At 44.9% G+C, this 17674-nt stretch overlaps 1 protein-coding gene across 1 annotated transcript in view; it reads left to right on the top strand.

Moving 5' to 3' along the window:
• The window catches only part of LOC124716676 (hapless 2-like), a 61616-nt gene extending 44187 nt beyond the window's left edge, over positions 1–17429 (top strand). Inside the window, exon 4 of the mRNA XM_047243214.1 lies at positions 17145–17429. Within this exon, the coding sequence (XP_047099170.1) occupies positions 17145–17429 (285 nt within the window). The remainder of the gene's footprint in view (positions 1–17144) is intronic.
• Positions 17430–17674: the final 245 nt, after the last annotated feature.

Raw genomic sequence — 17674 nt, 5'->3', positions numbered from 1 at the left:
GGAAGCTCATTGGCGGATACATTATTAATTTGTTCCTGGGAGTTACTGAACTGACTTCCAGCGCTCTCATTTGAGGAGCATTTTGGCCACTTCTGGCACTGGTTGGAGAGATTGTGTGCAGGGGCTTTCCGAGGTTTGAAGAAAAGCTACCGAAAATTCGAGGAGTCTTACTCTTCGTCTCGATGCGATTCATCTGTCTACATTCGTCCGTGGTCTCTTAACTTCAGTATTCTGCAAGTCTTCGTTGTTGTTGTTGTTGTGGTCTTCAGTCCTGAGACTGGTTTGATGCAGCTCTCCATGCAACTCTATCCTGTGCAAGCTTCTTCCTCTCCCAGTACCTACCGCAACCCACATTCTTCTGAATCTGCTTAGTGTATTCATCTCTTGGTCTCCCTCTACGATTTTTACCCTCCACGCTGCCATCCAATGCTAAATTAGTGATCCCTTGATGCCTCAGAACATGTCCTACCAACCGATCCCTTCTTCTGGTCAAGTTGTGGCACAAACTTCTCTTCTCCCCAATCCTATTCGATACCTCCTCATTAGTTATGTGAGCTACCCATCTAATCTTCAGCATTCTTCTGTGTAGCACCACATTTCGAAAGCTTCTATTCTCTTCTTGTCCACACTATCGTCCATGTTTCACTTACATGCATGGCTACACTCCATACAAATACTTTCAGAAATGACTTCCTGACACTTAAATCTATCCTCGATGTTAACAAATTTCTCTTCTTCAGAAATGCTTTCCTTGCCATTGCCAGTCTACATTTTATATCCTCTCTACTACGACCATCATCAGTTATTTTGCTCCCCAAATAGCAAAACTCCTTTACTACTTTAAGTGTCTCATTTCCTAATCTAATTCCCTCAGCATCACCCGACTTAATTAGACTACATTCCATTATCCTTGTTTTGCTTTTGTTGATGTTCATCTTATATCCTCCTTTCAAGACACTGTCCATTCCATTCAACTGCTCTTCCAAGTCCTTTGCTGTCTCTGACAGAAGTTCACCATTAAACTTACTCAGATTTTTCCGCATCCGCAATCGCTAGTCATGAAGATGATGAGGTCTGCGACCCACCATGACATTTTCGCCCACACAAGCCACAATTAGCAGTCACTGCAGTACAGTGCATCGAGATCCGTCAACAGCCATATCCGTTGTTGCCGTGGTAAGACCACGATGACAATGCGCAAATCAAACTTCAGACACCCCATGCACTGCGGAGACTATAGCTGCTTGCAACACATGAAATGTATTCGCAGCTGCTAATATAAACCACCTCCAGCCAGACCCAAACTTCGATATGTTCTTGTCCATGTGTCATAGCAGTACACGTGTTCGGATAGCAGAAGAGGTTAAGGGACCGCTCGCGCAAAGCGGGAAATCCGGGTGCGAGTGCCAGTCCGCCACAAATTTTCACTGTTATTTTAGTTGGAGGTGGTTCATATTCGCAACCGCCGTTACTTTCTTAAAATGTCTATCAGTATGTGTAGTGAGCGATTTGAAATGGAGCAACAACACAAAATCAATGGTGACAAAGGCAGGTGCCAGACTGAGATTCATTGAAAGAATCCTCAGGAAATGTAGCCCGTCAAAACAGGAAGCAGCTTAGAAAACGTTAGACCAATACTTGAATAGCGCTGGCCAGTTAGGATCCATACCGGATAGAATTGACAGTCAAATAAGAGCTGCACATTTCGTTACAGGCTCATTTTGTAAGCGCTAAAGCGTGGCTTAGATTGCCAGCCAACTCCAATGGCAGACGCTGCAAGATAGGCGTTATGGAACACGGTATGGCGTACTGTTAAGGTATCTAGGGGGTACGTTCCTAATAGAGTCAACAAATATATTGCTTGCTCCTGCGCATATCTCGCTAAAAGAAAATGAAGGTACAATTAGAAAGAGATTAGAGTCCACACGGAGGCTTACCAGCAATCGTTCTTCCGGAGGAGCCGTACGCAACTAGAACAGGAAAAAATGGGTACACAATGAACCCTCCCCTGCACACCGTAAGGTGGCTTGCGAGAGTATTGATGCAGATGTAGATATACAACGGTGCCATCTAGTAACTGGCGGGCGCAGTAAGCTGTACCGCACGTTCTCGTAAATTCTTTGGCTAGTCTTAATTCTGTAACTTCGCCTTAATTAATTCGCCATGAAAGTGTATAGGTATGGTAGTTTTTGTAGTATTTGCCTTCAGTTGAAAGACTGGTCTGATGACGCTCTCCATGCTACTCTACACCACGTAAGTCTCTTTATACCTGCACCCAACATCGATTCGTACGTGCCTACTGTAATCTCAACCTGGTCTCCCTCTAATGGTTTTACCTTCCACAATTTCATCCATTATAATTATACTCTGATGCTTTAGACTGTACCAAACTGTCCCCTCATTTTAGTCACGTTGTGCCATAAATCATTTTTCTCTGCGATTCAATTCTATGCCTGTATATTATTTATCCGGTCGCATCTACTGACCTAAGTCCAGTATTCTTCTGCAGCACGACTCTTCTTGTCTATACCATTTATCGTGCACGTTTCGTTTCCGTTCTCGAGACAAATATTTTCAGAAAAAACTTCCTAACCGTCAGTTTATAGTCAATACCAACATATATTTCTTCTTTACGGATGAATTAGTCCTTCAGTACTTTCCTCGGTGTATGCAAAGCAGTGAAGTAATTTACACAGTGACTGTTCTGGAGTTTCCTCAGAGTAGAAGAAGAAATCACGGCTATTAAAACAGCAACACTACAAATCTATGAAGGAGACTCACCAATTCGTTTTGGATACGTTGTAGCTCTGGGTCATCGTGACTTACCTGCAAAAGACGAAAAAAAGAACAGATTAGTTAGTGCAGCTAATAACGCTTTTCGCTGACATCCTTGCAACCACACGTTCACTCACTTAGCAGACGTAACGCCACCTAAGGAGAAAAATTATTTTAGCATACAAAATTAACTATTCATTTATCTTATTATTGAAAAACTCTACCACACCTACCAACTTCCTGTTGCCAGTGGAAACAGTGCAGCACGAGCCAAGTGTTGGAACGAAATCTGTGGTCCTTCGGTAGCAGTAGGTAGGGGGCTGCGGCACACTCCCATATGCCTCTTTTGATACTGGTACTTGGAACTAGGTTAGTACGTTTTCGGATGATAGTTCAGATTTTCCAACATTTCCGTGTCGTTCTCCTGTCAGTCAAATACTTGGAATCTTGGTTCACCACGGACAACAACATAAAAATGGACATCATGGGAAGAATAGCAGTGGGAACGAAATGCACGCATTCCCTCAGAGGGACGCTTGGCTCTAAATCGACCTCAGTGAACACTGAGACGAAAATCTACAACATTGTGATATGCCCAGCAGTAATACACGGTTCAGAAACATGGAGCATGACTAAGCGAGGAAGGGAAAAAGAGTAATGAGGAAGATATGGGGACCAGTTTTAGATAACGGAGAATGGAGGAGGAGGAAAAACGAGGAAATCTACCTTCTGATGCGACAACCAACTATCCTACAGAAGATAAAGAGCAAAAGAATACAGTGGGTGGGCCATATAGCCCGTATGCCAGATGGAAGACAGGCGAAGATGGCACTTGCGGGGAAACCAAACGCCCCATTCGACGACCAGGGCAGCGCTGGATGGACCACCTGGCGAAGGACCTAGCAGCCCTGGGAACTGAAGACACCTGGAGGAACCGGGCCCAAAACAGGAAGGAATAGAGGCAGTTTGTGGAAGCAGGGCGTAGTCTGCAGGGCCTGTGATCGCTGAACATCTATCTATCTCCTGTCAGTCAGACAAAATCAGTGACCATTCGTGCCGTCCTTATTTGTATACGTTCAGTATCCCAAGTTAGTCCCGCTTGGTATGGATCCCACACACTTCGCCAATATTCTGGAAGGAATCGCACATTTCTAAGCAGTCTCCTTTGTTGACTGACTACATTTTTCCAGTATTCTGCTGAGTCAGCGTGATCGTTCCATTTCATATACCTACAACTTCTTACACGCAGTTATTTTTATCAGTTGACTCATTCCAATAGTGACTAAATGGCATCATAGTCATGAAATATCACTTTTTTATTGTTGTGAAGGGCAAAATATTACATTTCTGGACAATTACTGCAAGGGGAGAGGCAGGGAGCGTTACCAAGGGGTGAGAGAGGGAGAGAGGGGGGGGAGAGAGAGAGAGAGAGAGAGAGAGAGAGAGAGAGAGAGAGAGAGAGAGAGAGAACAACAGGAGGGGGAGAGACACGCGTTTCCCTGGCTCCTATTTTTCTTTTTCTACCTATATTGGACTTTTATTGATTGGCGACTCCATGTTGTCTTGTGCACTACGACCAGATAACAGGTATACTTGAAAAAAGAGGCAGCATTGGTCGTATATTTTTTACTATTGCAAAATCGATTTTCTGTCACTGAGTGACCATCTTCAGTGCTAGAAGTTAAAAAATTTCTCACATTACGATCAGAGAGTACAACATAGAAAATCACAATTACATCTGCATATGAACATAACACTTGTTAGAAACAAACCTATATTGTATAACTTAAATTGGGATGCACTGTTGTCACTAAGCTTACGGCAATCACATAGACTGAGGTCGCTGTTTACCTGCACTTGTTCAGCAGACCTCGGTGTGACGGGGCTTGACACGCCCTCTATGTGACATGTGTCACGTGAAGACATAGTATTATTGGTTTTGCGAATTATTAACACTAAATAACTCTTGTAGCCGGCCGAAGTGGCCGTGCGGTTAAAGGCACTGCAGTCTGGAACCGCAAGACCGCTACGGTCGCAGGTTCGAATCCTGCCTCGGGCATGGGTGTTTGTGATGTCCTTAGGTTAGTTAGGTTTAACTAGTTCTAAGTTCTAGGGGACTGATGACCTCAGCAGTTGAGTCCCATAGTGCTCAGAGCCATTTGAACCATTTTAACTCTTGTACTTTTGTGAATGGTGTAGTAATTCAAATTTAAAATGTACGTACAACACATAGCAGACGCAGGAGAATATCTAAAATACATTTAGATATTCTCCTGCGTCTGCTATGTGTTGTACGTACATTTTAAATTTGAATTACTACACCATTCACAAAAGTACAAGAGTTATTTAGTGTTAATAATTCGCAAAACCAATAATGCTATGTCTTCACGTGACACATGTCACATAGAGGGCGCGTCGAGCCCCGTCACACCGAGGTCTGCTGAACAAGTGCAGGTAAACAGCGACCTCAGTCTATGTGATTGCCGTAAGCTTAGTGACAACAGTGCATCCCAATTTAAGTTATACAATATAGGTTTGTTTCTAACAAGTGTTATGTTCATATGCAGATGTAATTGTGATTTTCTATGATGTACTCTCTGATCGTAATGTGAAAAAATTTTTAACTTCTAGCACTGAAGATGGTCACTCAGTGACAGAAAATCGATTTTGCAATAGTAAAAAATATACGACCAATGCTGTCTCTTTTTTCAAGTATATATTGGACTTATTGGAATAGAAGCGTATATTCATAAATTTCTCTAGTATAATCAAAATTTTTTTTTGGTGTGATGTAGTTGTTGTAGATATGGTAGGAGCGTGAGTGGTGGGGAGCGGCTCGTGCTGGAATTTTACTGGTCAGTGTCATTTATGGTATCACCACGTTACACTTGGTGTCATGAGAGGTTTTACACACAGCAGTCACGACCCAATTTAAAAGGCATTTGCATTGGTCACACTGGCCAATAAGTTGAACAAATCTTTGTCGGCCGCGGTGGCCGTGCGGTTCTAGGCGCTACAGTCCGGAACCGCGGGACTGCTACGGTCGCAGGTTCAAATCCTGCCTCGAGCATGGATGTGTGTGATGTCCTTAGATTAGTTATGTTTAAGTAGTTCTAAGTTCTGGGGGACTGATGACCTAAGATGTTAAGTCCCCTAGTGTTCAGACCCGTTTGAATCAATTTTTGAACGAATCTTTGATTTTGCGAGATTTAGTACCCAATGCCTTAAAGAAAACTCTTCGGCACACACATTGAAACGCACCTAAAAAACATATACCCAATTGTTTCACAGAACTTAAATGCTTCATGTAGACCTCATATAACAATCACTTTGGATCTTCACACAGTCGAATAGTTACCGAAACAAATACGCTGGTCGCCATCAAATTAAACTTCGAATCATGATAAATATCTCGTATACAAGGTACTTCCTGTACACAATCTCAGCGCTACTAGCGCACAAAACGTTTGCAATAAAACATTTGGGGACTCCTACCACAAATCTGGAGACATCCGATTTTCTTACAACACTTACAAAGATATATAATGAAAAAAATGGAAGCCAAAGTTAATATTAATTAAAATAAGGCATGGACGAGGAAACTTCTTGTCACTGTAAACAAATCCCAGTCTTGTACTAGATACAAATGCACTATCATACTGGCCATTATAATTGCTACACCAAGAAGAAATGCAGATGATGACTGGTATTTATTGGACAAATATATTATACTAGAACTGACATGTGATTACATTCTCACGCAATTTGGGTGCATAGAGCCTGAGAAATCAGTACCCAGAACAACCACCAGTGGCCGTAATAAAGGCCTTGATACGACTGGGCATAGAGTCAAGCAGAGCTTGGATGGCGTGTACAGGTACAGCTGCCCATGCAGCTTCAACACGATACCACAGTTCATCAAGAGTAGTGACTGGCGTATTGCGACGAGCCACCATTGACCAGACGTTTTCAGTTGGTGAGAGATCTGGAGAATGTGCTGGCCAGGGCAGCAGTCGGACATTTTCTGTATCCCGAAAGGCCCGTACAGGACCTTCAACATGCGGTCCTGCATTATCCTGCTGAAATGTACGGTTTCGCAGGGATCGAAGGAAGGGTAGAGCCACGGGTCGTAACACATGTAAAATGTAACGCCCACTGTTCAAAGTAACCGAGACGTGTAAGCAATGGCACCCCACAAAATGGTTCAAATGGCTCTGAACACTATGCGACTCAACATCTGAGGTCATCAGTCCCTTAGAACTTAGAACTACTTAAACCTAACAAACCTAAGGACATCACACCATCCATGCCCGAGGCAGGATTCGAACCTGCGACCGTAGCATGCATGCGGTTCCGCACTGAAGTGCCTAGAAGTGCTCGGCCACAACGGCAGGCGGCACTCCACACCATCACGCCGGGTGATACGCCAGTATGGCGATGACGAATACACGCTTCCAATGTGCGTTCATCGAGATGTTGCCAAACACGGAAGCGACCATCATGATGCTGTAAACAGAACCTGGATTCATCCGTAAAAATTACGTTTTGCCATTTGTGCACCCAGGGTCGTCGTTGAGTACACCATCGCAGGCGCTCTTGTCTGTGATGCAGCGTCAGGGGTAACCGCAGCCATGGTCTCCGAGCTGATAGTCCATGCAGCTGCAAACGTCGTCAAACTGTTCGTGCAGATTGTTGTCTTGCAAACGTCCCCATCTGTTGACTCAGGGATCGAGACGTGGCTGCAGGATCCGTTACAGCCATGCGGATAAGATGCCCGTCATCTCGACTGCTGGCGATACGAGGCCGTTGGGATGCAGCACAACGTTCCGTATTACCCTCCAAAACCCACCGATTCCATATTCTGCTAACAGTCACTGGATCTCGACCAACGCGAGCAGCAATATCGCGATACAATTAACCGCAATCGCGATAGGCTACAATCCGACCTTTATCAAAGTCGGAAACGTGATGGTATCCATTTCTCCTCCTTACACGAGGCATCACAACAACGTTTCAGCAGGCAACGCGGTCAACTGCTGTTTGTGTATGTGAAATCGGTTGGAAACTTTCCTCATGTCAGCACGTTGTAGGTGTCGCCACCGGCGCCAACTTTGTGTGAATACTCTGAAAAGCTAATCACTTGCATATCACAGCATCTTCTTCCTGTCGGTTAAATTTTGCGTCTGTAGCACGCCTACTTCGTGGTGTGGCAATTTTAATGGCCAGTAGTGTAGTTTAACAAAACACGAATTGACAGTAGAATGGAATAGTAACGCGACGCAATGCTGCACATAGACATGATCAAAAGAACACACAAGTACACCGCCGTAATAGACATCAAGACAACTTAATATCGCTTGTACACCGACGAAGCACAATGCCTCCCAAGTGACATCACTCAAAACTGAACGACACAATGACCGGCACACAACGACCCTTAAACGTGTTAACCCACCCTCTAGCAACGCGTCACAGTGCTATACCGGCACACACGAGTAAAAACTGGAAATTTGTGGTAGGACTATGGGACCAAACTGCAGAGTTCATCGGTCGCTAGGCTTACGCACTACTGAATCTAACTTAAACTAATTTACGCTAAGGACAACATAAACACCCATGCCCGAGGGAGGACTCAAACCTATGACGGAGGGAGCCGCGCGAACAGTGACAAGGCGCCTCAGACCGCACGGCTATCCCGCGCGGCCACACAGGAGTAAAGAAATGGTTCAAATGGCTGTGAGCGCTATGGGACCTAACATCTGAGGTCATCAGTCCCCTGGAACTTAGAACTACTTAAACCTAACTAACCTAAGGACATCACACACATCCATGCCCGAGGCAAGATTCGAACCTGCGACCGTAGCAGTCGCGCGGTTCCAGACTGAAGCGCCTGGAACCGCTCGGCCACACCGGCCGGCAGGAGTAAAGAGGCATATAACTAACCTCTATCAGAAGAGACGCTCGATGAAACGTAACAAAGAGACCACGACTTCACTCCGAAGACCACTGGAACCACAGCCGTAAAGGATACCAGTAATATCCCGTGACTTCAGCATCAACACGAGCGTGGCAAGCATAGCATGAAACTGTGTGTCGTACGTCGTTCACAGCAGCGAGCAGATCGCAGACAGAGAGCCTGCACTCGTTGCATGCAATTCCGCAACATCCACCCTGGCATCGTATTCCATACACAGCAGCGAAAATGCGAAACAGATGAAACGGCCTGCATTCCTTGCTGGCGCGTGCGCCCGTGCCCACCTGGACGCCGCACTGTACCCACAGCCAGACGATGTGCGCCACCGACGTGGCTCACCGTTCGCTCCCCTCTGACCCCGTATACAGCCTCCCCAAGCCGCTGCAGTCGACAGTTTGTGTTGTTTCTCTCGCCCACAGGCAACGCACTAGCCGGCCCAACTCTACTTGCGCCTCGGCCACAGATAGCCCTCGACACAGAGCAGTCGCTGCAACGAGATTAAATTTCAAAGAGTGGCTTCGCGTCCACCAGGTTTGAACAAACTGAATAACCGTCTGCCATTTAATCTGTAGTCGAGGGCGTTGTCTCCTGTGTCAGTCCCATTGAAGATGAATTTGACTAACTTCAAATACCTCATGCTAGACTTATTTTTTTCTCGAAAAACAGTAAACAGCGGCGATTTCTGTGTACACTGGCAGCAAGAAGGAAAGTTTTAGTCGAAATATTGATAAACTTTTCGATGTAGATAAAACTGCAATACGTCACAAAGCATTTTCCTCCACCCACAATAGCTTCTCGTTGTTTCCATACTGAACGTTAATCAATGTAAAATGAGCAGGTACCACCTGAAGATGATGAATTAAATTTCGAAATGCGTTGTGGTTAGCTAATAGAAATGGTATTTTTGTTTGTATAAAAATATGTAAAAGCAGTATAATTATTATATTACAGAATTACTACGAGTCACTCACGACTCACTAAGACCGAATTGACGAAAGTTCGCTTTCTCGACACTGGTTGTGCGGTTTCATCTTTCATTTTTTGTATATGTTGTGGAAAGTTAAAGACAATTGGCGTACGACAAAAGACTCCTCCGATCATTTGTGTCGTACGCGTAGCTCTCTTGAGCGTGATTTGAGCAGATGTAGCTCGTTGTACTTCGAAACAACATGTTCCGTTTCATATTCGCTGCCCACTTCTACGTTAGCTTCTGTCACTTGGATTCGTGCAACTGAACGTTGAACACACTTTAGGCATGTTTAACTTATATTTCCCCAAAACAAATTGGTAAGAATATTTAAAACGATTCACCAACTAAACCAGTTCACCTTTCACACACACACACACACACACACACACACACACACACACACACACACAAACGGTAGAATGACTCCTCTCAATGTTCTGACGACCGTCAGCATGACGGCCAAGTCAACAGTCACTGCCGGAAGGAGAGCTCTAACTCGTGTCTTAGCTTCTTCTTCTTTTTTCTTCTTCATCTTCTACATAAGTAAGTGCTGTATTTATACATTAAATCTATTTTGAGGGCAACGTTATTTCTTCAGTTGTCGAGTTTAATGATGAATAAAATTGTTTTTAAAAACCAGTAACATAACGTGTGGACGGTTATTTCGTCGGTCGCCCACCATCTTGTAGCTCGAAACGGAACAAGGTCTTCTGCCATGGAACACGTGATTTTTGCAAATTAACTGATTTTCTTTAATGTGCTAACGAGTTTCCCCGTCTTGAAACTGGAAATTTGTTTTGGTCGACTGCTACGGTCGCAGGTTCGAATCCTGCCTCGGGCATGGATGTGTGTGATGTCCTTAGGTTAGTTAGGTTTAAGTAGTTCTAAGTTCTAGGGGACTGATGACCGCAGATGTTAAGTCCCATAGTGCTCAGAGCCATTTGAACCATTTTGTTTTGGTTGTCAACAGTTTGTGTTTCAAAAAGTTTTTTAGCTTGTAACTGATTTTTCATAATACTGCTCAGTCTGATTTCACTTACTGATTATGGTGTGCAGTAGAGTATTAAATAAAATATTGACACGATGTTCTCCATTTGCAACACGTTTAAATTTGAATAGAATATTTGTTCCTAGGCACAAGACCATTTTCGTAGCTGAGATATGAGCGTACATGGCTGCAATGCAGAGAACCCAGGTTCATTTCCCGATATGTCAGGGATGTTTCCTCTTCTCTTCAACATTTAAACCAATGACCAGCCATTGACCCCAGGCACAAGGAGATTCTTATATGCAGATGACCTAGCTACGCAGAGCTCATGCTTTGAAAGAGTGGAAAGAAACGTGACAACAGCACTTAGAACACTGTCAAGCTACTACAATCGGAATCAACTCAGACCAAACCCTTCGAAGACACAAGTGTGTGCCTTTCATTTAAGGAACAGGGAAGCTAATCGTGAGCTACATATTGCATGGTCAGGCATCCAACTCCAGCAACATCACGCACCTAAATACTTGGGAGTCACTCTCGACAGAACTCTGACATTCAAAACTCACTGCAAGAACACCAAAATGAAAATCTCCGCTCGAAACAACCTAATTCGCAAACTAGCGGGGACACAGTGGGGATCACATCCACAAATTATTCGCTGTTCTGCAATGGCACTGTGCTTTTCTGCTGCTGAATATGCTTCTTCAGTCTGGTACAGGTCATCTCATGCCAGACAAGTAGACATTGCTCTCAACGAAACCTGCAGGTTCATCACAGGTTGCTTAAGACCTACCCCAACTGACAAGCTCTACTGCCTGGCTGGAATAGCGCCACCATGGATACGCGGAACAGTGGCTGCCAACAAGGAGAGACTGGAAGTGCAACATGACAGTGCCCATCCACTGCACGGACATAATCCACCACAGCAACGGCCGAGATCGCGAAAGAGCTTCCTGAGAACATCCGAGAAGCTCACCATTTCACCAGAGGAGGCAAGGCTGGAGTTGTGGAAGAAGTCGACCCCTCACCTGCAGACGCCAGAAGCTGAAGAACTGCCAACTGGACACAACGAGAACTGGCTGGTGTGGAAATCTTTAAACAGATTGCGATCAGGAGTTGGACGATCCAGAGACAACCCGAAGAGATGGGGCTTCTTAACAGAAGATGCGTTCTGTGATTGTGGACAACAACAAACCACAAGCCACATGCTCCAGTGCCTTTTGTGTCCTACGAGGGCAGTTCAATAAGTAATGCAACACATTTTTTTTCTCGGCCAATTTTGGTTGAAAAAACCGGAAATTTCTTGTGGAATATTTTCAAACATTCCCGCTTCGTCTCGTATAGTTTCATTGACTTCCGACGGGTGGCAGCGCTGTACGGAGCTGTTAAAATGGCGTCTGTAACGGATGTGCGTTGCAAACAACGGGCAGAGATCGAGTTTCTTTTGGCGGAAAACCAGGGCATCTCAGATATTCATAGGCGCTTGCAGAATGTCTACGGTGATCTGGCAGTGGACAAAAGCACGGTGAGTCGTTGGGCAAAGCGTGTGTCATCATCGCCGCAAGGTCAAGCAAGACTGTCTGATCTCCCGCGTGCAGGCCGGCCGTGCACAGCTGTGACTCCTGCAATGCCGGAGCGTGCGAACACACTCGTTCGAGATGATCGACGGATCACCATCAAACAACTCAGTGCTCAACTTGACATCTCTGTTGGTAGTGCTGGCACAATTGTTCACCAGTTGGGATATTCAAAGGTTTGTTCCCGCTGGGTCCCTCGTTGTCTAACCGAACACGATAAAGAGCAAAGGAGAACCATCTGTGCGGAACTGCTTGCTTGTCATGTGGCTGAGGGTGACAATTTCTTGTCAAAGATTGTTACAGGCGATGAAACATGGGTTCATCACTTCGAACCTGAAACAAAACGGCAATCAATGGAGTGGCGCCACACCCACTCCCCTACCAAGAAAAAGTTTAAAGCCATGCCCTCAGCCGGTAAAGTCATGGTTACAGTCTTCTGGGACGCTGAAGGGGTTATTCTGTTCGATGTCCTTCCCCATGGTCAAAGGATCAACTCTGAAGTGTATTGTGCTACTCTTCAGAAATTGAAGAAACGACTTCAGCGTGTTCGTAGGCACAAAAATCTGAACGAACTTCTCCTTCTTCATGACAACGCAAGACCTCACACAAGTCTTCGCACCCGAGAGGAGCTCACAAAACTTCACTGGACTGTTCTTCCTCATGCACCCTACAGCCCCGATCTCGCACCGTCAGGTTTCCATATGTTTGGCCCAATGAAGGACGCAATCCGTGGGAGGCACTACGCGGATGATGAAGAAGTTATTGATGCAGCACGACGTTCGCTCCGACATCGACTAGTGGAATGGTACCGTGCAGGCATACAGGCCCTCATTTCAAGATGGCGTAGGGCCGTAGCATTGAATGGAGATTACGTTGAAAAATAGTGTTGTGTAGCTAAAAGATTGGGGAATAACCTGGTGTATTTCAATGCTGAATAAAACAACCCCTGTTTCAGAAAAAAAATGTGTTGCATTACTTATTGAACTGCCCTCGTACATCCTGCACGAAGATTGATCTCCTGCAAGGCACTCCAAGCGCCTTGGAGGTTGCTAAGTACTGGGCACATGTAATATATATATATATATATATATATATATATATATATATATATATATATTTTTTTTCCACTTCATCAGTAGGGGAGACTGTTGCATCTTCCAACATATACGGCCTTTCACCTCTGGCCAGAAGTTTAATATATTTTTTATACCATTTTGAAACGATTGCATTCCCTGTTGTTTTATGAGTTACTGCAGTCTTTTTTCTGAAATTACGAAAATTACTCCCTAAAAGTAATGGTTTGCTGAATGTGACAAACTGTTCCAAGGTACAACACGATCATGAAATGAGCTCTTCGCCATGCCGCCAAGGGATGTGTACCGACCGCCGTGCCATCCTGTCCCTTGCAGCGTCATTCGGACGCGGTATGAAGGGGTATATGGCGAGCTCCCCGCTCTCCCGGCCGTTATGTGCGTGCACTTCCGAAACCGTGAAGCCGCTGTTATTCAGTCAAGTAGCTCCCTCTTTTCGTGCAACGAGGCTGACTGCACCGCGTACCAGTCCTCTCACTGAGGAAACATCCCTTTTATTTATTCTCGAGTCAGAAACATACAAATTTACAGTAGCCATACACACAGACGCACACACACACACACACACACACACACATATATATATATATATATATATATATATATATATATATATATATATATATATATATATATATATATGTGTGTGTGTGTGTGTGTGTGTGTGTGTGTGTCTGTGTGGGTGTGTCTGTGTGCATTTCAGAAAAAGACTGCAGTAACTCATAAAACAACAGGGAATGCAATCGTTTCAAAATGGTATAAAAATATATTAAACTTCTGGCCAGAGGTGAAAGGCCGTATATGTTGGAAGATACAACAGTCTCCCCTACTAATGAAGTGGATGAATGAAAATACACTGATGAAAAAAAAATCGCAAGACCACGAACAAGTTGCGCGGCATAAACGACAGTTGGAAGTCGTGTTTCTACATCCGAAAGATGATGTCCATTCAGATTTTCCGCCAGTCGCATAAGAGTGGCGCTAGCAGCACCACTAACAAGATGCAAATCAGGTTTGCTTTAATTATACGCTGTAACGGTGGTGAGCATTAGTTACATTTGAGACTGGACGTGGTGAGCTGATATTTGGCAAGAATGACTTTAAGGCCACAGTGACGCCATTATCAACAACTCACTTATTTTGAACGAGGTAGTGTAATAGAACTACAAGAAGCTGGATGTTCCTTCCGCATTATTACAGCAACCATCGTCAAGAATGTAACCACAGTACATTACTGTTGGTAGCGGTGGACACAAGAATGTACGGTCGCAAGAAGACAGGGGGCTAGGGACGGCCACGTAGCACTACCGAGACGCAATGACCACTGTGCCCGGCGTACGACTGTGGCACATCGTACTGCATCTGCAGAAGCAACGAGTAGCAGTTGAGACCACACTGAAAAAAGGAACCGTTAGAAATCGGTTACTTCAAGGAATGACTCTAAACCACCGCCATTTGCGACTTCAGTGGTGTCAATAGAAAGCTGATTTGAGGGCAAGGTGTAGGTCTGTTGTGTTTTCTGATGAAAGCCGGTTCTGCCTCAGTGCCAGTGATAGCCGTGTGTTGGTTAGGAGGAGGCCAATCGAGAGCCTGCAACCTACATATCTGCATGCTACACGCACTGCACATACACCAGAGTGCGATTTCGTATGACGGTCAAAGCACTCTCGTTGTTATCGCACGCACGATGTTTGTGGTGATTCGACGTGCAGAGTTGCCATTTACGAACAGCATTCCAAGGGGTGTTTTCCAACAGGATAACGCTCGCCTGCATACCGCTGTTGTAACCCAACATGCTCTACAGAGTGTCGACTCGTTGCCTTGGCCTGCTCGATCGCCAGACCTGTCTCCAACCGAGCACATATGGGACGTCATCGGACGACAAGTCCAGCGTCACCCACAAACAGTATTAACTGTCCCTGTATTGACTAAGTGCAACAGGCATGGAACTCCATCCCATAAACTGACACCCGACGCCTCTGCAACACAATGCATGCACGTTTGTATCCTTACAGCCAACGTTCTGGTTACACCAGTTATTGATGTACCATCATTTCACATCTGCAATGGCTTATTTCGCATTTACATTAATCTGTGATCTTGCAATGTCAGTCACTTGAATATGTTACCTAGACAAATGTATTTCTGAAATTCAATTACTCTACTTTAATTATTTTTTTTGTGTAGCAAGTTTTTGCGTCAGGGTAATTCTATATCTATCAATCTATATCCGAATCCCGCTCCAGCTACTGCCGGGTCTGGGTGCTGACGAGTCCTCTCCATTTGCCTCGGTCCTCCCACCACTTTTCTTCCTCCACTTGCTGCCAGGTCACACCTCTCCTTTCAACAGATATTCTCACTCCCATTTTCCACCGTGTTCTCGGGCGCCCTCTAGGTCTTTTCCCATCCATCTTTAGTTCTTCCATAATTTTGGGGACTCTCTGCCCATGCATCCTCTTAACATGCCCATACCATCTTAATCTCTTTCTTTCAATTTCTTCTCTCATACTTTTTTGTTTGAGGTCCTTTCTAATCTCTACATTCCTTACTCTGTCCATTCTTGTTTTTCCCTTAACTGCTCCGAGAAATTTCATTTCCCCTGCTTGCAGTCTGCTCCAGTCCCTTTCTGTCATTGTCCATGTTTCTCCACCAATAGGTGACAATAGGGATGTAATAATTCTTATACATAACGAGTTTGGCTCTTTCTGAAACTTCATTATTCCAAATCAGATGTTTTATTGTTTGGTAGAAATTGCCTCCCTTCCGTAACCTCCTATTAATTTCGTTAGTTATTCTTCCATCCCTAGATATTTCACTCCCTAAATAAGTGAAACTTTCTACCACTTTGAGGGGTTCTCCATTCAAGGTAATATTTCCGTTGATTCCTTTCTACCTTCCAAATACCATTACTTCACTCTTATCTTTATTTATTTTTAATCCATACCTTTTCGTTATTTCATTCCACGCATCAAGCTGTAACTGTACATCTACCTCTTTATCACCCCATATTACCATATCATCAGCAAAAATCATCTTTTTGTCTTTTTCTTTTACTATATCTTTAACTCCCCTATTCATTCCCTCCATCACAACATTAAAAAGCGCAGGAGATAGAATACTTCCTTGCTTAAGTCCTTGTCTTATTTCGAAGTATTAAGAGTTCCCCAATGGTGTTCTAATTCTACAATTGTGGCCTCTGTACATTATCTTTATAACATTAATGTATCCATCTTCTATATCTATCTTCTTCAGTTCGTCCCAGAGTCTTTCCCTGTTGACTGAGTCATATGCCTTTTCTATGTCTATAAAAACCCTCTTGTTATACTCCCAACTTTTTTCCATCAGTTGACGGATAGAAAATATCAGGTCGATCGTGCTCCTTCCTTTCCTAAACCCAGCTCCTTTCCTATCTTTTCACTTATTCGATTTAGTAAAATTCTTTCAAAAATCTTGGCTGTATGGCTCATGAGGGTTATTCCTCTGTAGTTTTTAGAAAGTCTTCAGGGTAATTATTACCCATAAATTTCTTCTGGGTAGTAGATCATGTCATCTTGTAGATGATGAACGAACGTTTCGGCAACTATGGCGAGTGGTATGGGTATATGATTCACTATACGTGAGGATAAGTAAGAAGCCCATAACGGCTGCACGAAGTACGTGACTGGAACGCTGTACGTGCGGAGAGCACCGCTGTGTAGCATCCCCTTGGAGGTTCCGTGAGTCAGAAGAGGGACACGCCGTGTTGTGTCCGGGGCTTTGCGGGTTTTAGGGCGGGACGCGCCGCGACTGGACAGCAGCGCCAAGGCGTGGGCGGACCGGCGGCGGGGGTGCAGCAGGGGGAGGGGGAGGGGGAGGCAGCTGGCAGCTAGTTAGGGCGGCCTTTGAGGCGCCTAACCGCGTTACGGGGCGCCGTCACGCCGCGGCAGACGTGACGCGTCGTAGACTGGCGGCGACAGGTGGGGGCGGTGGCGACGCCAGGGGCAGCCAGCTACGGCTATGCAGGGGCAGCCAGCACCTACCGGCGTGGCGCAATGCGGCAGCTCCTCCAGGCTGAGAAACTCAACACCAGAGATAGACAGCCAATCAAAACAGGGGTAGGTAATGTGTTGTTGTTCAGCTATCACAGTGATTTACATAGTGTTCCAGCAATGGCTGATACACGTACAAATACTCTAGCCCTGACGATAGATGGCGTGAAATTCAGAATGAGAAAACACGCTCTGGAAAATTAAGCACCGGCCGGGGTGGCGGAGCGGTTCTAGGCGCTACAGCCTGCAACCGCGTGACCGCTACGGTCGC

Source organism: Schistocerca piceifrons, chromosome 9 (genome assembly GCF_021461385.2).
Source record: "Schistocerca piceifrons isolate TAMUIC-IGC-003096 chromosome 9, iqSchPice1.1, whole genome shotgun sequence".
In the NCBI taxonomy this organism is placed as follows: domain Eukaryota; kingdom Metazoa; phylum Arthropoda; class Insecta; order Orthoptera; family Acrididae; genus Schistocerca; species Schistocerca piceifrons.
This window is presented reverse-complemented; position numbering and strand designations above follow the sequence as displayed.